The 24,740-nt window shown below is 36.9% G+C and overlaps 1 protein-coding gene across 1 annotated transcript; it reads right to left on the minus strand.

Moving 5' to 3' along the window:
* Positions 1–1,820: 1,820 nt before the first annotated feature.
* TTLL8 (tubulin tyrosine ligase like 8) lies at positions 1,821–21,200 on the minus strand. Its single transcript, XM_062587806.1, has 12 exons — positions 21,122–21,200; positions 17,763–17,854; positions 16,875–17,031; positions 15,722–15,789; positions 14,303–14,431; positions 12,346–12,460; positions 9,272–9,394; positions 7,299–7,488; positions 5,783–5,931; positions 4,676–4,922; positions 3,335–3,773; positions 1,821–2,369 (listed from the first exon to the last, which is right to left on the minus strand). Exons 1-12 carry the CDS (start codon positions 21,198–21,200, stop codon positions 1,821–1,823), a joined length of 2,337 nt encoding a protein of 778 aa, XP_062443790.1.
* Positions 21,201–24,740: the final 3,540 nt, after the last annotated feature.

The raw sequence follows: 24,740 nt of genomic DNA on the forward strand, positions 1-24,740 counted from the left end.
AAGCCAGTAAAGAACTCACCCCACAAAAAAAAGTGCAATTTCCTGTATTCTCAGCTTTCCAAAAAAACCACACAAAATTGCTACAAATTACTGGCCCGCAGAACAACCAGCCTCTGTGCCAGTCAGCAATACTCAGTTTTTGCACAAATACTGGTGCCAAATATTTAAGGGTTCTGTTTGAAATATGACAACTTGCTGATGACAAATGATCGTCAACATCAATTTATTCAAGTCTGGCACAGTTCTATTTGTTTTAAAAAAAAACAAAAACAAAGAAATTCCGCATTTTCTTCAACATCAAAGTGCTCTGAGTGACTTCAAATATATGGATAGAAGACACTGCTATCAGTGATCATCTTGTCCATCTCTTCAGGATTACAGCTGACATTCATAGGTAAATATGAGTGTTCTTGCTGTATAGCTGTGCAAAAGGAGCTGCAGTGTTTACATGTTTTCTTCCATTTTAAAGTGTTTCCACATATAAAGCGTGGCATCTTCTGCTTATAAATCTGTGTACCTCCAGAGATAAAAAAAAAAAAAAAAAATCATTAACCCTCATTTCAGTTGAATTCTACAACTTGAAAATACTTGTTACATAGATGGAAAATATACTTGGATGATAGCTGCCTATGTATAGCAAGTGCTCTTAGACCTTCAACGGCACTAGCTGCATAAGCTGCAACTTGGGCAGTCCTTCCTCAGAAACAAGTGACTAGATTTAAAAAAACACACAAATTCTCAAGTCATATCAAAGCAAAGACTAGACACACACACAGTCTATGGTGGCCTCCATCTCCATGTCACTCTGCTTATTCATCTACGAACTGATAGTTCTCCTGTCCTTATGATGCACAGGAGATGTAAGCTTAAAACCCCTCCGACCTGAGAATGGTACGGGCTCCAAGTGCTCATCCTCTTGGGGGAGTGTTCTTGGCCCCGGGCTATCACCTACAACACGGGTATCAGCACTTTGCTTAGAGCAGCCACAGCTGCCCTTTGAACAGGACCTGATCCAAGCAGTGCGTTAAACATGCTTCCAGAACAAATCCTTCAGCCAGAATATTTCCTAGGTCTTCCTAGACTCTGAGAAGCTAACTGATGGCTAGATCTAGCTGAACTTTTGCAATGAAAGCTGAATTACAGATGTGTAAACTATTTTTTATCTCCTGAGGTGTAGAATCCCAATAAATAGATATATCTCAATAAACATCAATAACATATATTTGCCATGATCTATCATAAGTCATTCTGATAGCCTCAATAAGCACATAAAAAGTTTCAGCTGCAATATTTTAGATGGCAACAAAATGGCTTGTTTGTTCCTGGTCTTGGCAAACAGTATCTTAAAAGACACATCTTTATGCTATATTTGACAACATACTTAGTAAGAAGATTCCTCTCGTTAACCCACAGGGAACAATGATAGGGATACAAATTTAATGTAAAGTTTGTACATCAACATCTTCACAATGCCTTAAAACAATAGGAATCTCTCTTTACTCTTTTTATTTCTTTTAAATCAAATCTAAGATTTCTGTGAGAGGAGTTTACAGGCCTATGTTTACAGGTAACATAGGAGATGAAATAGCTATTTTTACTGACACTTTTTCCTGTAATGCAATCAGAAATCTTGTGAATTAATGTTGCCAGCTAATGAAAAATTCTGCTCTACAGATAACAGGAACCCAGAAGGGAAATAAATCAAATTAAATACAACTACAAATGAAAATAGGATTGAAAGAACAGTGGATGTGATACAAGTGTATAACAAAATAGACAAATCAACTAAATACTTACACTGTGTTACTAGCATCAAGCATCTAAAAATGCTGCTCATGACACAGTTCAATATCTGCTAAGCAAATACTACCTGGTATTTTAGAAGACTGATGTAAAGGCAGATTGAAAGAATGCATGCTTGGAAAGGAAAGACTTGCTCGATGTATTTTCCAGAAGTTTGCATCTTTTCTTCCTTTGCTTTTATTTATAGGTGGCAAAAGTCTTTGATCTGGAATGCTTTGCATAGATTGCACGGGAGAGCTTGGGAAATCGGTGTACCCAAGGGATTTTGTCCTTACATCTTTTACTTTACTTTTTTTCCCTCGTTGCCTCTTGAGAAGCTCTGGTACTTTATAAAGAACATTTTTTTCTTTTTCAATTTTGAAATTTTGTTTGTCATAATCTAGAGGTACCATTGACTCTTCTTGCTTTTGGCAGCTGGTTGAAGGATTCTTAGCTGACTCTTGAGGTATCCTTGATCCTATAAAGTTAACATTCATGACAGGAGTAGCCTTCTGGCTTGATCTTTTAATACCAACTCCTTCTATTAAAAGATCTGTTACGTTAAATGGAGGCAGATCCAAAGGAGCCTTGAGAGAAACAGAGATATGTATCACATTCAGATAGATTCAAAATATTAAGTGATAAAGATCCTGCAGTCTTATATATTAATTCTAAATGTATAGCATAGAATATGGCAAAACCTATGAAGACCTTGAGTCATAAGTCTTAATGTGAGCTAGATCTTTTGTTTGACTTCCCAAGCAATGAAAAAAAATAAAAACAACTCATGTCTACAACAAGTAGAAAAAATATGTAAGGAAATTTTAAGAAAACCAAAAGGTACATTCTATTTTGCTCATTTGATATAGGATGATATGTCAAATATTAATAGGATACAGTGATTCCATCTATTTATTGCAACCTTCACTGGAGGAAGTACCCAGTATAGATCAGAACTTCAGTCCTGGGTTCACACGCAGCTGAATGCTTTATAGACAAGAGTCCAGTAAAACCACTAAGCTCCCCCCAACCCAGGATTTATACAAATATAATAAGCAATTATGCCATCTGATTTCCTCTAAATAAAGGCAGATTTCTCCTGCACTGCACTGATTCCTGATCTATATATAGTATATTCAGTTTTACAGACTGAATACAACTAAATTCCACACTTAAGTAAATTATATGAAATTACATGAATGCAGATATAAAATGCATACTAAAAATGTGATAAAACTAATAATATCTTCAGTAAGATTAAAAAGCACAAATACTTTTTCTTCCATTTTAACAGTGATTTGGGGCCCAACTACACACTAAACCATTCCCAAATGGCTGATCTGCTTGAAGTCATTGTCTTTAGACTTAAGAGTAAAAGAAGGAATATTTAAATTTTGCACAAAGTCATAGGAGTATTCTGTTACACATACAATTGATTTAAGTGCTCCATTTTAAACTGAATCTCCTATGTCAATAAAACATTACTTAAACTTCAAAACAAGTTTCAGAATAAATTATCCTTAGACTGAATGTAATGCTATATCCTCCATACCTCTTTCCAGAGAAGTTCAAATTTTCCTGTATCCTTGTTTTTGCCATTTGTTTTATTACTGAGAACTACTTTGATTGTGTCTTCTTGTACTTGGGTACATAGTTCTGCTGTGACTGGGGTTGAAGGAAGCATAGTTGGGCTAGTGTTGATTTCAATTAGCCACGGTTTAAAGTCCTGCCCAAGAATAAAATCTGCCCCATATAACTCAAAACTGTTCTTCCTGTGTTCAACACTCTCTTGAGCCATCTTCATCGTGTAGATGATGGCTTTTTTCATTGATGGACATATAAGGTTTTGCCACACAGTGCTGTGACCTTTCTTTTCTAAGTACTCCTGAAATTTAGTGCTGGACCACATATTGTGACAGGGCAACAGGGTATTCCTATTTGAGGCATTTTTGTAATGCTTCTGGATAGAGTTATTGCAGAGATGAATCGAACTGTAAAGGAAGCAGATACAAAGTATTGCCCAGATGCAAACAGTAGAAAACTCAAAAAATGCAGGTTAAGGAGAAATGCAGAACTGATCACACCAGAAGCAAAATCGTCTTTGCCCTAAAAGCCATAGAATTTGGAGAGTAAATCCATTTTCAGGTTCTTTAATTTCCTCACATTTGAAATAAAGGATAATTTTTTATTAAAATGTCAGAGTGAAGAGAACTGTATTCACTTCCTGGGTCTTAGATAAGAAACCAGGGTACAGAAAATTTACTCAGTGAATTAAGTCTGGCTATGCTTCCATCCTCACCACAGCATTATCAGGATACCCAGTAAAGGTTGTAAAAGATTCCTTGTGTTGAGCAATGCCAGATAATCAGTGGAAAACACTAACTGTGGACACACATTCGTGATTCACCTCATTAGGCGCCACGCTTGAGACAGAGTGTTAGAAAAATACCAATTTATAGAATAATGCAAATTTTCAAATAGAAATCATACAGAATTTTCTCAAACTGTAGCAGTGTCCATCTCTATCTATCTAAATATCTAAAGTATTTGACTTTAAAAGTGTCATATATTTAAGAGTGAATCATATAACACTGTATTTTTTTAGTGACAGCATTCTAAAATGCCGCTAAACTAAACTTCCTGTATTACTCAAAACAGGTTAAAGATTCTTAACGTGACATGTTATAAAACACAGCCCCAGACTGATTTAGCAATATATAGCATATTAGCACAGATTGTGTTGAAATGCAACTACAGAAACTCCATAATAGGTAAAATATTACAATATCTGAAAATAATCATAATGTTGTATCTGATATGCTACAGACATTTCAGTGTAATCTTGCTCATTCACTTCTGTGCACATAAATTTTGCTTATCCTTCCTTAGTTACCTGTCCAGATCATCTAAGGAGAAATGTTGTGTAGAAAACCTCAGGTAGCTCTCTTTATAAAACCATATGGTTAGAGGATTCCAGTTGGTGACAAGAAACCATTGCCTGATGTCAAATTTTGTGTCATAGATTAACAACGGTGTCTCAATATATTTCTGAGCAACCCATTCATTTTCCTTTACTGAACATCCCTCTGTCACCTCTACTAGCCTCAGGATATCATCCAGTCTATCTTTGCATACAATATCTGAAAGAGGAAAAAAAATAATGTAAGCACTAGTGTACTGACAGCTGTTGAATGAAAGGGGAGGCAATATACATGTAAAAATTTCCATTAATTTTACTCACTTGTAATATACGGTACCATTATACTTGCACAGTAGAAGAATATTAGGGATTATCAAAAAAAAGATGACTTGCAGGAGAACTGGACACAACAGCCCTATCTGCTTACATGGATTAGATGAAATAATAAATACAAAATGAAAATAATTTTTTTACATTATTTGACGTCAGACTTTTGACTCTGATCCTTAAACATTTAAGCACATTCTGGTTCTCAAGCATACAGCTGGCTCCATACTAACACACTGAAGTGAATGAGAACTTACATGTTTTCAGCTCAGTATACGCACAGTATTTTGCTGGAAAAAAGTATTCCCCCAGAATGGGAAGCTCCTCTCTCTCTTAAGTGCACTGGCACACTTCAACCAAAAGAAGTCAGAGTTTTATAATAACAAGTCCCCATCTCAAGAGTAAGAGAACTAGATTCTGCTCAAAACTAAAGAAAATAAATTCTCATTATCCTTGAACAAACATATAAAAATTTTACTTTAAATGTGAAATAAAAGATAATGGCAATTTATTAAGTTAAGAATTTACCAAGTTTTTTCCTTCAACATGCAGACTTCTCAGCATCTTGTAAGGTACTAAACAGGTTCTAATTATGAAAAAGGAGAAGATCTAAATAAAAAGAACTATATGAAGACTATTTGAAAAAGTGTCAATTTTACAACAGGTACAAATATTGCTTTGCGAACATTCTCCAAAAGTTGATTCTGTAATCAGCTAATGAACTTCTCCAGTGAAAGATAAAGAAGTTATTACCTCTGCCACGAGATTTTGCTCCAGGTTTAATAATCCATATGTTGCGATTACCATCTATAGCTTGCTGTGGATTTGCTGACCTGATTTTGGATAGAATAGTTTGACACTGGCTAATATAACTATATGCATTGCAAATGACAGCACCTTCACTGCAAACAGAACAGTATAAGGTATTAGTTTACACATCACTGCGCTAAAAGCAATTTATAAGGACTTAGTCACATTTAACTTTTTCCTAACAACACAAAAAGATACTACTTCTTGTATTACAAATAAATACATCCACCTAAAATGAAACAAGCATAGAAAAGCAAGGATTTAGGGCTTTTTCTACATTTATGCTTTCCTCATTCCAAAAGGACTAGAAGAGTAATCAGGTGAAAGTCAGGAGTACTGTGGGTGAGGTTTAATTTTAAGAAGCAAGCCTTCACTCACACATTTCAAATAGTGTTATGGCCACATGACAAACATACTGCTATTCTTGCTGTATGGTGTCTTCCTCAAATACAAACTTAAGATTAATTTCAAAAGCAATTTTGAAGTGTCTAGGAATTGGAAAATTTAGTGATATAATGAAACCAAGGATTAATAAATATAACAGTGTCGGTCTTCTTTCCAAATAATACAGCTCCTGACTACAGATAACTGGCATATGAAAATTTGCAATATGGGTAGCATATGAAGTAGGAACAGAGCCAGGGTAGCTACAGGAAAGAGAAAGGGAATCATTCCTTACGTCAGACCTAGCAGACCAGAAATATTAACACCTAGGGAAAAAACAAACAAGCACACTAAGCATTCTCCTTATTGAGAGCACCAACCCTTTTGCTTTGTGTGCAGGCCCAAGTTAAGAGGCAAATGAATGAGTGTATAATCTAGTGGATTAATTTTTTCTGCAATGGAGTAAGTATATCATTCAAGTTTATCTTAAGGCTATGGTCTAAATCCACATCTGTTATACTGCTGATGAGTAGCCATAAGGCTATTCAATATTTTTGACCTCTTCCTCTGCCTTCCAAAAGAACTTCAGGGACCACTGCATTGTACAAACCAACATCTCTGTGAAAAAAATCCCAAACTATTAAATCAAAAAAAAAATCCAGTAGCCATAGATAAAATAATGGTATCTATCTGAAAGAATTTCATACTACTAAAATAAACTCTATAGTTTGTCCTTTCCATTGTGCATTATGTGTATGCTTATTAGTTTCACAAAAGGGAATACATTCCCTCTAACAGGCTTAGATTTTCATCTTACATTGTTTTGCAAGTTTCTTTGAGATGAATGAAGCTCTGAATGGCCAAAATAATTTCTTTTTGGTTAAATTGAACATTAGAGTTACTTTTCTGACCAGCTAGTTTCAACATTTTGAATCAGACTGTCACACAGACAGTCACAGAATACCTTACAGTAGCATGGGGCTATTTGCCCTGTAATGTCCTATTCATTGTTCTAATCTAAACTTTTAGCCAGGACTTGAATTTAAAGTAGTTAATTGTAGCAATGAAAACTTACTGAACAAGACAATAGTAGTGATCAAGTAGTTCATTCCATTTCTCTTCACTGAGTATGGCAGAACCATCAGCTATTCTGTCAATGTCTTTATGTTGCATCTGCTCAAGGTAGGTCTCGCACACAAGGCAAGCCATGTCTACTAGTTTTCCAGGAAGCTGTTTGACATTCATTTCATTATAACATTCAGAACCTTAAAAAATCAACCAAAAAAAAAAATAGGCCAGGGGGTGTTAATGGTATCTCCTGACACTTTGTATAAGCACAGATATAATTACAACTGAAAATGTTCCAGAGCTTAAGAACTTATTAACTGTAAGAACTAACCTTATATCTGATAGCTATCTTCATATTAAGGAGAGGATTAGATTTTGATTGAAAAGTACTTTCTTTGCTTAGGTTGGGATATTTTCTTTTTTAAAAGAGAAATCAAGGTAAAAAAATTACTTATATTGGTGTTCGTAACATCATGCAGTGAAAGTCACAAGGAGACTTCCATATTTAAAATAGGATCAACACCAAATTTGAGAAAAACTTGTCACTTCCTTAGAAAACACTGTCCTTCAGCCAGAAAATGACCCCTTGTGTATGGCAGTATTTCACCATTCTTCAAACATTGGGAGTCTTGAGGTATGAACTGGAGTTTATTAACAGCATGAAAATATGTGCTGTAAATATGGAAAAATTCACTCAGCAGCTCCTGGCTCAGTGAAGCATGATTAGATGTACAATAGATTCTCCGTGCAAATTTCTAGCTCCTCTAGTGTAAGACAATATTCACATCTGGCAAGTCTTTCCCAATCATCCACTGAAAGACACGAGTCTAAAACGTAAAAATGCTGACATAAATATGCAAAGCGCCCAGGCAGTGGAATAGCCAGGAGCTCAGTAAATGCCTGACTATACCAGGATTGGTTTTTACTCAACTTTCTCATAGTTTTCTTCTGACAAATATCTCTTTAGAATTCTGTATGTCAGTCTGCCCTTACTTGGACTGACATCCCTCTCTCGAGTAGATTTTTGATTTATTTCTGCAGTTCCTCACAGTCCTCCTATCATTAACCTGCCACCAAGGAGTAACTCATGCCAGTATCCACTCATCCTATCATGATTATCTTCTCAGCTCCCACTTCCACAGAATTGAAAAATTTTTGAACGGTATGGTTATATCTTGCTTATATCCAAAATGTAAACTTTCATCTCACAGTATCCAGGCATTTGTAACTGGCTCATTTGTTTTTCAGGAAGTCACAGGGCCTACACCAACATCATGGACAGCTGATTAAGTTTGCAGATAACAAGCTTCTGTGCTTATCCAGCTCTGGAAAACACAGCCATCATCCCTGATCTAACTGAACTGGAGTGGACAGCAAGAATTTCTGCTGCTGTCAAGGGAGGCAAGTGTAATCCCCGTAAGTTTTTTAAGACTTCTTTGCTTATTTAGAAGCCATTTTTATATATAAGATCTCAAGAAGATTAAAGACAACAAAAGGGATGAGGTAGAACAACATCAGCTAGTAAGGGCTGTGAAAATGTAACTATATTATGTGACATAGCACCGTGTGCTAAACCAGTGTGCGCTAACAGTAGGTAAGAGGTAGACTATTCCTTTAAAACCTTCCTTTTCCTCCATCAGTAAAACACACTGTGGACTGCAGCAGAATGGAATAGAAGCGCTAAACAGAGTCAACTTGTCTGTTTTTAAAATGTGATTTGAGTTACACTAAGAATTTGGGGCCCTCAGTAGGCTTTTCTAATACTTTTTGTGTATAATAATTTTAAGTGATGGAGAAAATGTGATTTCTCTGCTATAACTGCAAGCAGCTGTGACAATAATAAATTTCAAATTCCAAGTTATGCCAATCCAAAAAAAAAAAAAAAAAAAAAAAAAGTATCCCTTAAAAATGTACACTCTACAAACTATTTCCAGGCCACTTTTAAAAATAAAACACAATATAATGATGCTCAAGAAATACCTTTATCTGAGTGTACATCTCTCTTGTTGCTTTTTATTTCAGCCTTCTGTGCTATTTTACTGCCAGTATTGAGATCAACAACCCACTTTAGTATGCCAGAAGCTGCTGTGTTCCGGAAGTCCTCTAAAACAAATCACATTATTACAAGTTCTATTTCACTAAATCTAATAAATCTATTAACAATTCTAAAGGTAGTTCACTACCTTTTGCCCTCTAAAAATCAAACATTGGTAAAACTCATAATCTCTTGACTAACCCTCAATCAATATATGAAAAAATAATTAGTTTAGACAGAGGACTGGCAGAACTTGACTGTTCAGTTGAATTCTGTCCAGCCTCCTTAGTCTGAAGCAGTTATCTGAACTATATCAAGCTCTAAAATTAAAACCATGCAAAGTTCCTTTTCCTCATACCACTAACCATTCACTCATTCGAAATATAATTAAAAAGCCAATGCTATTCATGTGTTACTTAAAAAACCTTAACATCCATAACATTCACAAAAAAGTTCTATATATTTAGGCATACATATTTGGGAGACATTAAATCAGTGCCCATACTTTTTGAATTGTTGCATAATATCTCTGTTTTTATGCTTAACAACAATCATCCTAATTAAAGGACTCTGGGGAAATGCAGTGAAATGACCTATTATCCGGTGTGGCAGTGAAAAAAGGGAGGAACTTTTTGAATAAAGATTATAGGGTATATATACCTCTAAGACCTTCCTACTGTGGCCATTTTCCACTTCACCATCACTGAAAATCTAACAACAATGTGTTTCCTCTGTACACCAAAGCCTTTTAGTGGTGCAGAATCAGCACTGGTGTCTTTGGCCAAAACTTTAAAAAACACTAGGTGCTTTACTGTTCCAGATGGCTGATTCATGGAGCACATGAGGTCAAACAGACCTAAGGCAAAAGTATGTATTTCATAAGATAGGCTTCAAGTGCAACACATGCCTTACAACTTGTCGGTGTGCTGCTTATTCCCAGCCAAGTATTAGGATCTGCCATGGCACAAAATAGCAGTAAGATAAGACTACTTTAAATTAGCTCCTCAATTATTAAACTAAAATACCTTTTTTCCCTCCAATGCCAATTATTTACTTGAAATATCTAGCATGCTACCAACACTTTTCACCGGCAAGGAGTCTCTCTTACCTTGAAAATTAAAAAAAAAAAAAAAAAGAAAAAAGAAAAAAAAAGGCCTCATTTTAGAGCATATTGCTACTTTCAGCTTTAGTACAAATTAGCAGCATAACACTTTTAGAAAAGTAAGAAAAAAACGATGCCTCCACTTTTCAAGTAAAAGATAGGTTATGATTATGACCCACTAGCTGATCTTTCTCAAAGGTTCTGTAAATATTATTACAGGCTTACAATTTGTGCATTAAAGCTCACTTTCAAAAGGTAGAAAATTTCATTCTTTTCTGTCATGTAATAGGAAAAAAAGAATTTGATTTTAAAGCCAATCTTCTCTCCCATACCATCACGACAGGCAAGCTCAGGAAGTATGGGATAGATAAGCAGACAGGGAGGTGGACTGAGATCTGGCTGAAAGGCAGAGCTCAGAGGGTTGTGATCAGTAGTGCAAAGTCTAGTTGGAGACCTGTAGCTAGCTGTGTCCCCCAAGGGTCAGTACTGAGTCCCATAAGGGTCCCATAAGTTCAACTTATTCGTCAGTGACCTGGATGAAGGGACAGAGTGTCTTCTGAGCAAATTTGCTGATAATACAAAACTGGGAGGACTGGCTGATACACCAGAGGATTGTGCTGCCATTCAGAGGGACCTTGACTGGCTGGAGAGATGGGCTGAGAGGAACCTCATGACACTCAACAAAGGCAAGTGCAGGGTCCTGCACCTAGGGAGGAATAACCCCACGCCTCAGTATAGGCTGGGGGCTGACCTGCTGGAAAGCAGCTCTGTGGAGAAGGACCTGGGAGTCCTGGTGGGCAACAAGTTGACCATAAGCCAGCAACGGGGTCTTGCGGCCAAGATGTCCAGTGATATCCTGGTCTGCATTAGGAAGAGCATTGCCTTAGGAAGGGCAAGGGTGGTGATCCTGCCCCTCTACTCAGCCCTGATGAGGCCACATCTAGAGTACTGTGACCAATACTGGGCTCCTCAACACAAGAGAGACATGGAGCTACTGGAGTCAGTCCAGCAAAGGGCTACTAAGTTGATTGAAGGACTTGAACATCTCTCATATGAGGAAAGGCTGAGAGAGCTGGGCCTGTTCAGTCTGGAAAAGAAAAGACTGAGAGAGGATCTTACCAATGGGTGCAAGTATTTGAAGGAAGTGTCAAGAAGATGGGGCCAGACTCTTTTCAGTGGTGCCCAGCAATAGGAGGAGGCACTGGGCACAAACTGAAATGCAGGAAGTCCTCCGCAAGACGAAAAACTTCTCTACTGTGAGGGCGACTAACCCCTGAAACAGGCTGCCAAGAGAGGTTGTAGAATCTCCTCCCTTGGAAATATTCAAAAGCTGTCTGCACACAATCCTGGGCAACGTGCCTTAGGTGACCCTGCCTGAGCAGTGGACTAGATGATCTCTAGACGTCCCTTCCAACCTCAGCCATTCTGTGATTCTTGTGATTCTGTGAAACTTCAGTTAAGTAAATTATGCTTACATGCTAGAATTAGATTGCTGAATGACTAATCAAGCTACTTCACCTTTCTGAAAGACTCTGGAGATAAATGAGGCATTTTTAAAATAAGCCTTTTTGTACTCTCCAGTTGCATGGTAAGAGTGTTATTTTGGATTTCACCAGCACATCTAAAACAATAGATACTGCTTTTACGTATTATCATGTTGAAGGTCTTGCAGGAGTGAGGATACACACACAGTGAAACAGCAGAATTTGGGAGAGTATATTTGATGCTGTAAGGTGCTGAGTGGACCTAGTTTAACACAGTATTTTAGCACTTGTTTTAATGGTAAGCATATGACTTAAATGGTGCCATCCAAGTCATTTTACTAGATATAGGCAAGTGTCCAGTATTTCCTGGATTAAATGTTAAGTATATTAAAATATCCATGGTTGAACACTGAAATTATGAGAAGTGACTTACCTATAAAATCTTGCTTTTCATCTTCCATGCAAATACCATAACAACGAGGAAAGAAGGTATGAGGATTTGCTTCAGCATACCATGGTAAATTTCTCAAATTTAAACAGAGTCCAATCTTTAAAAAAATAATAGTAATATTATGCACACACACGTTATATACACATATATTCAATTATACACATTTGCTCTGCCTTCACCATGATACCATAGTACTCCTGAATGAAAAAGGATATTCGAAATTGTTTGACATTCACCAAAACTAAAATGGACATTTTTACAAAGCATGCAGTTCCTCTGCTCTGCTAATACAATTATAACCATACAGGTTAGACAATTCTAACTGCTTGTGACTGCAAAAGAAATAGGTAGTTCTCCTCTTTCCTTCAATCTCAGGCTTGCTTATCAGACTACCTGTCAATCTAATTCAGTATGCCAATCTCTCAGAAAATGAATCCAACACAATAAAGTGAATAACTTTGGGTCACCTGGTAGTTTAGCTGAGAGGAGGGTCAAAAACATGTACAAGAGCCTTCAGGAAAAGACAGGAACACATATCTGGAAGCAAGTCAATTTGATTAACCCAAGAGAGAGAAAAAAGCTTTTTTATTTGCTGCTTTAGTGAGTTAAACCAAATCATAGGACCACCTAAGCTGGCTCAAGATAATTGGCACTAGTGTATGGCAGGGAGAAAGGCGGGATGATGGGTAGGTAAAACAGAGCTTTAAGGACTAGGCCAGCAGTTAATTCAGGTCAAATCATCTCATGAAACAGTAGAGCCTATCTCCTTAAACTCCCTCCATAGTCAATGGAAGAAGATTAGATCTGAAGCTCCCTGAAGGTCCTGTTCTCCCATCTCACCATCCAGAGACAGAGCCTAATTTCCAAACTTGGCTACTGATATCAAAGTAACCCAACAAGTTTGACAATACAACCCAAAGCCATACTGCAGCACTGAGGCAAGACGCACAGTTGGGAAGTCTATGGAGAGACTGCCTGCTGCCTAACCACCACTTGTAGAGTGAGGGATAATCAGTTCAAGCACTTCTGCTGGTTGAAAACATAGCAATTTGGCTGAAGGGTGACATACTTTCTCAAGAAACCAGGTTCTAAGCCAAGAGAGGATTTAAAACAAAAAAAACTAACCCCTGGAATTCCACTTACTATAGCTGCTCTCTTCCACTTGTCCTTATTTCTCTGCTGTTGCTACATAAAATAGTTCTTGAGGTATTAAAATTGCAAATTAGTTAACCAATTAAATGATTGTCTTTTATCTGAGTCAAATAATAAAGCCAAATTTGAATTCTGAAGTTAAATTCAAATAAGCTACCTGAAGCCTCACCAAATGTTTTAACATACTTTGTTTTGTGTAAATGGGAAGCTAGTTTAGATACATTTGCGATAACTCTGTGATATCTACATTCATGTTCAAATACAAAATAGTGACATAAGTATTTGAAGAAATGCTAGTGCCTTTGACAGAGGATTACATCTATAAATAAGAATAAGCAGTTAACTAACTTTCTTTCAATCTCTCCCCTCTTTCCAAAGATTAATTATGACAAGGTCATGAGCTTAGCAAAATACACAGTTTCATATGGACCCTATTTGTAATTGTATCTGCATGTGCTCCGTACCAATAAAAAGCTCTGATTACAGTCCAGGGCTCTGCATACAAAAGCTAAATAAATTGATGTTTCTCTTAGAAACTTAGAAACTGCAAAAATCTAGTACTCCTTTATAACAGTCACTATAGAGAAAAACAAAATCAATTTCATTGATGGAAATGTTGAGTATGATCCCATTTTCATAGACAGCCTAGTATTAATTTCTTATCTCACTTATTGGTGACCAAGTTTGCAAAGAAACCAGATCCTTGCATATGCCTCTATGAAACCTAGAAGCACAAGTAACTGCCATCTGCAACTTGGGGACCATATGACTTCAGTAAGCAACTTACTTTAGTTGTAAAGGAGCCAGTTTTTGAAAAATGATTCAACATTTGGTCACAATGCAAGCTATGGCAATTAATAGCATCCTTTCTTACAGTCCAGAACAAAGAGGCATCTTCATTTCTCACCATCCTAGACTGGTGTAAAAAAAGAATTGTATTATGTTCATATAGATTTAAGCCCTTGGAAATTGTTAACCACATAACAATATTAGACTCCAAAGAGATATATACACTTTTTTTTTTTTTTTTTTTTTTTACAAAGCCTCAGAAATTCATGCTACTGCAATCGCTTAGTCAGAACATGTATTTTGAAGGACCATTTGACTGTCTTTTTAATGTATTTTAAGGTATATAGGCACTCAGGTATATAGGCAACTCATTCCAGACTGTAGAGCAGGCAATGCCAGCAGCAGACATGCTCACCTTGCCAGATGTAGTATGTTCTCAGTTTACTCACATATCAGTACACACTTATAAGGACTGTCCAGATTTAGTCTATATACAAATCCTGTCTGCCTTTGAGCCACACAACATTAGAGTGCTCTCTAAAAGATGATCCCGAAGGCCAACTTGTCAAGTCATCATCATCCTCATAATATGGCAGACACTGAAAGTGGTAATCAGCTGGACTAAGTGCAGGTCAAATACACCTGAAGGACTCAAACCATCTCTCCTCCCTACTCCTCACGTGCTCTGAAGCTCATCCAAAACCTGTACATGAGCAGCAGTTTATTTTTACATATTGTGACAGTAAAGCAAGCCCAGGTACATTTTTGAAATATGATACAGCCTATAGTATTGTCTATATATTGTTTGTATTGTTGAAGGAACCCTTTCAGTTCTGCCTGATCTCCAAGCACAATAAATCTTCATTTCTAGATGTGCAAAGAACTTCTGTCTCCCATTGTGGACAACAAGGAGATTGACACTGGCTTCTGCAAGTATACAATAAGACAAAGCAAGAGCCACAAGTGTTGCTTTGGGTAGTATATAACATAAGTTAACTGTTTGGCTGATGCAAATTAGGCACAAATTTCACCATCAAATATTAACTCTGTACTTATCAATTCAATTCCATCTGATATGTACTAACTGATTCAACATAGGCTCCATGGTCTTATTAGTATGATTTTTTTATATGCAATTGCTGGACTGCAGCATTACATGTTATAGAGAAAAAATTCTTTCTAGAATAAATATAAATACTGGCATCTCTTTCTGCTAGCCTCAAGGCAAATACATGTGTCATGTTCTGTGTCATGTTTCTGATTCTCAGCAAAATTCGGCCCATTGTGACTGTAAAGCAGAAAAAATAACTTTTACAAAAAGAAGAAAATTAAATAAACCGTTGTCATGACAAATTTTACAAGAAATTTAAAAATATGCTTCAAAATAGAAAACCAATAGACAGGTCTATTATCTTACCATTAAATCATGAATGTCATCTGAATTGCTGATGCAAGTCACTTCTTCCCGTGAGGTATTTCTCTTTCCTTAAAAAGAAAAAAAAAAAAGTCCACAGAATTAAGAAATAGACAAGAGACTGACAGTTCCTGAAGTATATTACAACAGTAGCTATACGCCCCAAGGCTAGTTCAAAATACCTCAGAGCACAGACAAAACTGAGTTTTGTCACCTGGAGGATGAAGAACCAGGCTGCAGTTGCACTAGGAGGAGATGGAATGATAATACAGAAGCCATGGGCACACTGGTTCATCACTGCTCCAGCTGCCAGAGCGTAAAGGAAAAACCCACTATTTTAGAACCACTATCTGGAACTACCATCACCTGCAAGCAAGAGTTCCAGACACATTAAACTTTTTCAAGAGGGCAAGGATGGCATTACATGGCTCTGCAAGAAGCATAGGTACATCTGACTACTTTGCCTATGATTGGAACTAGCACTGTTTTGCTGTGAAGGAAATATTTCATATTTTATTTCATATTTTATTTTCTTTATGAGTTGTTCCTCCCACATCAAAATGTGAATAGAAGTTGCATTGAAGGAAAAGTCTGAGTTCTTTAACTTTTTAGGCTCAAGTTGCAAAGTTCTACTTTTAAGTCAGTGTGGGGATAATATATTTCACATACATATAGTCCTCAATCTCTCCTGGTTTTCCTAAGGAAAAGTATCAGGATTAATTTCTTCGCACAAAACAAAGAATTCAGAATTTTCTCTAAGGGGAGGCAGATGTTAAAAGTAATATTCACAGATCTTCCTAGCCACCTTTCCAAACAGTTGAAGACACATTCTATTTCTAGCCCATCACACCAAACCATCACAGTTTAACTTCGCAGAAATTACCATGGGATGGTGATGACGGGCTAAACTATTTTGTCACTCTTCTGCTCCTTATGTAATTTATACCTTCTGTTCTCCAAACAGGACCGTTTGGAATTTCTCATCAGCCCTCAACATTAAGTCCTTTAAATCAGGAAGGAAATGCCAAACAAGAAAGCTATAGTTAATCATTTCATGTTGATCACTGCTATGAGAACTATCAATACCAAGAACAGAACACTTTCCACATAGATCTATTTTCTCATCCAAATCAGAAACGTTTTTGAGGTACCTTACCATTCTTCCCAGCATCTTCATGACAACTACAAGATTGGTCAACTGTACCATCCCGCCAGCCACTTCTATGAGGAAGCCTTTTCTCCACCCAACCTTTTTTCCTTAAACTTTCACGAACTACCGGGTATGATCCACAGATGGTAAAGATTTTCTTTTCCTAAAAATATCAAAAAAGTAATAAACATGAGTGTTCAAAAATTATGATTTTTTATAGGAACATCTATATCAGAGTTAAATCAACATTAACTTCAAGGTCAACAGAATTCGAAATTGCAAGCATTTTCTGAAAATGAGAGACAAAAGGCTGAAGATTTATTAGTGATGTACCAATAAGACCTACAGCTGAACAGACACACCAAAAACACCTTCCCTTTTCTGACAGCTGTCCTGCTGACTATTCTCTGATAATCAGCATCAATCTCTTCCCCCAAAAATACTGTTGGATAATGCAATGGAATACAAGCTAGCTTGTTACATTCATTTAAAGCTGGGCTATATATACACACAACTAGATATAAGTACATTACTTAATAATGTCAATTACTATCTTTCTAAGGTGTCCAATTTATATAGTGATCTTCATTTATTCTTTAATACACAGTTGTTCCAGGACAGAAAAAAGCCACCACATAACTCAAAGGTTTTTGGCAGCTACTGTAGATAGAGTCCACTGAAAAAGTGTTTTTCACTTGAACAGAGATGGATCTTGGGGCAAACATTTCTAATAGCAACATGATCTCTCAAGATAAAAAAAAAACCCACACATATAGTTTTCCAAACTTTCTGGTAGACAACCTATACCTTTGAGAACTTAAAGCTCAGAGAAACAAGAGATATTAGCAAGTACATACTTTTCTGCAATTAAATCAACTACCAAATATTATGTACCTTGATGGCCTTTTTAGCTAGAATTCTTGCCAACTTATATTTGTCTTGTTTAGGGGTAGAAAGTAGTTCTTGCATATTTCTGGGGGTTATTCCTGTAGAAGAAACAAAAAGCAATCATAATCTAAGAAAAAATCAAAAATGCAGCATAGGAAAGTTTTCTCTTATTTCAGTATAGAAACTGTATATCTATTTATTTGCTTTAACTGCTTAAATTAATTATGATGTACTGAAAGGCTTAGAGAGTTGAAATTTTTCAGATTTGATACAAAATACTTTTGCTTGGCCTCTGAAGCTGCTGACTGTTAGGTAGGAAGGATAAACCTTGTGATTAATCAGTTTCATAAGATGTGATTGTGTTTAGATTAAATTGTCTCAAAATCTGTCAAATTATTACATTTCTTGAGTTCAGATATATATACAGATTTTGTTACCATCAGTTATTCCCACAAGTACATAATGTTACAATATTAAGGTCACTGGAATGTAAAAGAAGCAATACTAAAAAAATACAACACAGTATCCTGACTTTATTATGCATTTACATAAACCTACTTAGTTTCTTAGTGAAAATGAAATGAAATGAAAATCAGATGACCTGGGAAAAGAAGGCCATTTAAAGGCAAGTTCTTTGGAGCCAATTTCCCCGGTATGAACTTCAATGCATATCATTTATCTTGTTTTCACCAGCTCACAGTTATTAGTGCAACACAATTAAATTAAATTTAAACAGTAAACCCTCTTCAGTACAAGCAATTGTAATGAGTGACAACAAACATATCTAAATGAATTTGTGGAGAATAATGATATACCCAGTTTCAGGAAATCTCTTAGCTCTCTGTCTCATTGTATACTAAAAATAATTCACCTCTGCTACTTTTACTGAAAATACACTGCCAAAATCCTATTGGATTGTTTACCATAATATCTACTTAATTCTAGTGAACCTCAGGCTTTCTGGGTTGGAGGGTGGAATGCGGGGAGGGAACAGGAGGGTTGTTTGGTTTTAATTCCAGAATTTTCTTCTCTCAGTGAAAACCCCATGAGTAAGATTATGGCTCACCTCTGAAGTCCTGATACATCATTATTAGGATAGACCAAAATTTATAGTGAGAAATTAGATGCTCCGGGATACTCTTTCAGATTTTAGACTGTATTAACACCAGGACCAAATAAGTAAGTTGAGTTACAGAAAGAAGGAAAGCTGCCTATTATCATGTTCTCCTGTGTCTCCAAATTTAGGAAAACTTCTTCCTGTGAAAGCCCAGACCAGTAGATGACATTGCTGAGGGCATATGGGAAAGACTGGCAGAGTGGCAACTATAAACTGTAGGCAACTGCAGTGTAGCCTGAAAAACAGGAAGTCTAATTCTGCATCTGAAGAGATAAAAGGCTGAAATGTCGCCATTAAGCAAGTATACAATAAAGAAACATGATGTTCACAGTGCTTTAAAAGACTTTCCAACATCTAAAATCTGCAAAAAAGTTTAAAAAAACTTAAAGATTTGCAAAAGGTATAGGTAAGCATGAAAGTTTTCAAGTCTAGCACTTAAACATACAAATCATAAATATAATAATACAATGCAAATAGTTCAAATCTGAGTGAAAGCACAAAATATATAGTTAAAAAAAGGGGGGGATGAACAAGCAAAAAGACACAGAACTGAGAACTGATGAAATATGTTTAATGGAAGGCCAGGGTTTGCATTCTTTGGACAGCTGGAAGTCATTGTGTCTGCACAAGCAACAAGGTATAGTCAGAAAAAAGGAATTTGTGTGAGAAATCTCACCAAACTGAATCTATGATTAAAAGTAATCAAGGATAGGGTTTGAAAATATTGTAAGCAGCAGCAATGCTGGCTTAAGATACTACCTGATCTGTTGTCCTTTGCTGTAGCATCTTATCCTCTCAGTTGAACTGAAGGTTTGGAGCCGTATTTTAATCTCAATAAGGAAATCAATTTTTAGTTTTCGTTTAAAAAAAAAAAAAAAAAAAAAAAAAAAACACTTCTTCAGAACAAAGGTTTTATTTGGGGTTGGGTGGGGGCAGAGAGAATATATGTTTTTCTAAGGCAGATAAGTTTGAAGCATCAGAGGTGTGCTGCTGGAGCTCCAGCTGTAACAGCAGATGGTATGGAGCAGTTTTTATGCTATCGTTTTCTCCCCAATTCAGTCTTCAGTGTTTATATAACACAGACAAAATCATTCTGATTTTATATAACTTTTCATATAAATCAGATGTTGGAAAGAACATAAAAATAAGTACAAAGACTCCAAGGTCCTGAACCATATTGAATTAAATGAGAGTCTTTCCATAGACTTCAGTGGTGCTGAGTAAATGAGCAGCAGCAAAACATGAATAATTTAAACCAGGATTGCTGGCTAAGAGGATAGATCTTCAGATCTGAGCAGAGCCTGAGTGAGTCAACGCCTCTGTCTAGAAAAACAGATTTCAGAGCAGTTGATATTAATCCTGGGTAATTAATATTGGTTAAATGGCAAGCTCAGGAACAACCAAGAACAAGCCCTGATCCCTGCGCTCTCAATAGGGGCCAAGAGGAAAGAAGGGCTACACATTACTACAGACAACATACAAAACAGCACGGAGGTGGGGCGGGGGGCATCTCCCTTCTGCCGGCATTTCAGGAAACGACCACTACTGGGGCAAGCTCTAGCAATGCACTCCTGCAGAACCACGCCGGCCTGGAAAGCAGACCTCAAGGAGCTGGCAATGGAGAACCACAGCTCCAAGTGCCCAGGCAGGAGGGGGATTTGGATGCCCCGAGTTTGATAGTTCAGAGCACAAAACCAGGCAATACCAGCCGATCCTCCTGCGAATACCCTGCTTTAACACTCTCGCTTTCCAGAGCATACAGGTGGTCCGAATTCCTGCAAAGTCTGACTGTCAGGACATCCGCCACCGCAATTCACATCGAGCACAGCAGAGAACATGGTCTGCTTAAACCTAACGTTCTGCGCTGTTTGAGGCAGCAGGCGCTTGCAGATCTCTCTAACAGATGTTTCTGAAGTTCGATTAAGAAAATGTAGGCGTCAGTTTTGTCTTTTTTTCCCCCAAACTGTTTATCTTCATATGATTATAACCTGTTCACTAGAGAGGATATAAATTTTGTAAGAATCAACACTGACCTGTAAATAGAAATTTTAAATATGAAATAAACTTTGAAAAAATAAACTCTGGGGAGAGCTTCAATAATCATTAAATTGACTATTGATATTTCATACTGGGGGACCTTTGCTGTTTTGAAAAAGAAGGAAGCATGAACATGCAATTTTCGCTAAAATTTCATAGTCAAAACTTGAAATTAACAAAATTGATTAGAAATTAATTGGCCAATACAAACTATTTTCATCTTCACTTCTTTCTTCATCACTTAAAGATAGCAGGCTTGGTTTTCCTTCTGCATGAATCTGATCCATCATCACACGTTTAGCTCTATCATTGTTACTTCATGCTTTGGCTGATTTCCCTATAAATTTAGAGGAATAAAGAGTTTATTGTAAAATATCTCATATTAGCATTAAACAGGTAACACCAGCATAGAAGGAAAAAATAATCCAAAATTTACCTTTCAAAGATACTTTGCCTAATCATTTATCATTCATTTTACCAATAATAGCAACACTTTCTTCAGATAGTTTCTCCCTGAGGGACTTCCTGCTCAGTAACAAACAAAAAACACTTCTAACATTTGAAAAAAACAGGTAATTATTATAAAACCAAATCAGTTGCCAAGGAAGCTTTCTGAAATTGATTTGGCCTTTTTTTTATTATTTTGATCTGATGGAGTCTCTTCAAAAATAAAAAACCCAGATCACAAACCATGCAATCTTTATTTGAGAAATTCCTTTAACTCCAACCAGAAAGTGAAATACACACACAGCAATTGATTAGTCATTTAAACATTATAATACCTGGTATGAATCACATACAAGTCTGCTTTTTGCAACAAGGAATGGAGAAAAGAAGGGGCACTTGACAAAACGGGTAAGGAATAGAGAAAACATAGGGAAGGGACATGATGGAAAGGGAGAAATGGAAGAATAAAAGCCAAATGCTGCTCTGTTGATCTAACACCAGTAAAATCATATCCAACATCTTACAGAGGGCTTTTCAGTGCTAAACTAGCACTGAAACTAAATCAGCAGAAACCTATTCATTTTTTATTTTTGTTATTTTTTATTTGTATTAATTATCCACCAGTTTAATAAGCTACCAGTCACAGCTTGCACAAGGGAAGAGGAGGAGCGTGTTGGCCAGAACCCACAATCCCTTTCAGCCCAGGGTTAGATCAGCTCAGGTGTCTTGTAGAAATCTCACTTCTCAGCTGCTGGAGATAAAGAATAGGAAAAAATCTAGAAAATTCATAAAAACTCAAAAGTACCCATGCATAACACATATGTACATCTGAAAATGTGTATGCACCATCCTTTTACATGGAAGACCTCTGGGTACAAGAAGAGATGTGTTTTCATCTTGCAGTGTAGGCAGTGTGCTATTTCTTCCAGATCTCTCATTTTAACTGAGCATCTAAGGCATTTTAAACCCAGGTTTACAACAGGACTTAGATCCCCTGAAAGACTACAGAAATACTTTTCTAAATGTAACTAGGCACATGTCTTAAAACAGCAGATACAAGCATGAAAGGTGAGACTTGATAAACTCACTAACAGCAGAGTTTGCCTCCTTTCATGTCTGCTCTTATGAGGCAGGCTAAAACTAAATTTAAATATATAAACTGTTAACTGTCTGTTCTTGTCCCTGATGAACTTTTACAAGAAATCTACCTGCAGAAACACAGAGGACAAAAAATCCTCTTGAAGTGCAGAGGAATTTTCCTCTGTCGTTTTCAAAGCTTCTTCTAGCTAATTGGGTAGCTGGGGAGGGATTCACCCACCAGACTCTGGGCACTAACAGCTCCCATTTGTGCAATAGTCTCAGGTGAGAGGTGGATCCTAGACTAGGATCCATAGTATCACATGAAGCAGTTCCCGCTTGTCCCGTTGAGAGAGAATCATCACATTTTGTTTTCAGAAGATGCTTCAGCCAGGTTTACATTAATTTATGGATCTTAGTTGACCTATTTATTTATTTACACTAAGGCTCTAACTCCTGGTATTAGCCAAGCAGTAGCATAACCACCTTTCTGATTAAAATTGATGAGGCAGAAAAAGGAATTCTCCACTCTGCTCCAAACAGAAATACTCACAACGTGGTACATACACCGTTATCTCACAAACCTGATCCCTGAGAGGTCTGTGATTTTTGTCCCTTGGGGTAAGGGACACTCGTGCACGGGTTTAAGTTCCTGCCTAGTCTCAAACGTATTATAAACATACTGCAGGTCTGTAGCTAATAACAGAGTTGTTCAATCCAGCATTTTAGGCTTATGGCAAGGATTGAGTCTCTCAAGTCCAGAGACCACTTCAGTAATCTTACAATTCTGAGTCCAAGGTTTTTAGCTTTGGTAGGTCACATCACTTCTGGAATACACTTAGAAGAAACGACCCACTTAGTCCCGTGGGGAAGCGCATGATCTACCAGCACGCACTAATTAGTGATACAAGCAACCAGAGCAAAGTTGCTCTATGTCGAACACCAACATACAAAATCACTTGGCCAGGAAGCGTAAACAGTAGCAGGGGGCACAGGGAAAATCACTTTCAATTAAAAAAACATTTACTCAGAGAGTCAGATTTAGAGCCAAGCCTTCTCCAGCTGAGAAAGGGTTTTCAGGTAGGGCTGCCAACCCTACTTTGTTGTTTTAAAAGCCTCTCTCTTACTTCCAAGATTTTCTTTTTTGCATTGGACTAGAAAGTTCAGACTCTGAAGCAGCATCCATGACACGGCTCTTGGTTACCAGGGGTGTGGGAAAGAGGCCTTGCACCTCGCACAGTGTATGGTCCCCACCATGGCACAAGGGCCTGTGGTCAGGCTGGGAGCCCCAGAGGGGCCAAGCAGAACCTATGGCTGGTAGCTCTCTGGTGACTTCCTTCTAGTCTCCCCTATTCCTCCCCCTTATGAATCTAAAATGTCAGATATGGTGACATACTCAGGCTCAATCCAAATTCTAACTTATTATTCTGTTTAGCCTATTTTTCTTTTCCTTTTTGATGAATGCCATTTTCTTCACCTCTTATTAAAACACTAAGGAGTCTAATGTGATATTGTTCAGTGATGAGTAAACTGGCCCTTTAGTAGAAAATCTTTAGAGGTTCCCAAAGAAAGTTAAATAGTCCCCACTATACCCTGTTATTAGCTCCTTTCTGACCATCACTGACAGAAAAAACAAAAATAAGTAGCCGTATAAATAGTTCGTGCTGTTTGGAGGAGAACATTTCAAACTATTGGAGTCTAAGGACCTTAAAGACTCCCAACACCTTGTCAGTGTAGGCTTTCTGTGGAAAGGAAATTCCTTAAGAACATATCACATTCTGTTATAGTTTCTTTTCCAATCACCTCAGTATTAAAAGTAGTATCTATTTAGATCTAAACTTCTGGACAGCCAAAGCAATCATCATTTGACACAAAAGATATCTCTTGAAAATGCAGATACAGATTCAGCTTTACAAGGGCAGTACGTTATCACATAAAAGGAAATAAAGAGTTAAAATACATTGAAAATATTCTACAGATGATTCTCAATCTTTTCCCTCTACAAAGATTTGTGAAGAATCTTTACAATATCTACATCCAGAGATGGATCAATCCATCTCTGAGAATTAAAATGTTGTTTGATGTTATTTTTTATTCTTAGGTAGACTTGTCACCATTTCTTTGTGACTGTCAAAAGAATAATGTACTTCTGTGAATGTTTAAACAAGTGCCACTATTAAAGGCATGAGATCTGGCAATATTTAAGGAAACAGCAGGTGCATCTGTAGTTGACGTCCTATCAGCCTAGTCAAAACTACATAATGTTTTAGGCTTATGGAGAGGTGGCTGTATAAATGGTTTTAAGA

This window comes from Rhea pennata, chromosome 1 (assembly GCF_028389875.1).
Source record: "Rhea pennata isolate bPtePen1 chromosome 1, bPtePen1.pri, whole genome shotgun sequence".
Taxonomy (NCBI): domain Eukaryota; kingdom Metazoa; phylum Chordata; class Aves; order Rheiformes; family Rheidae; genus Rhea; species Rhea pennata.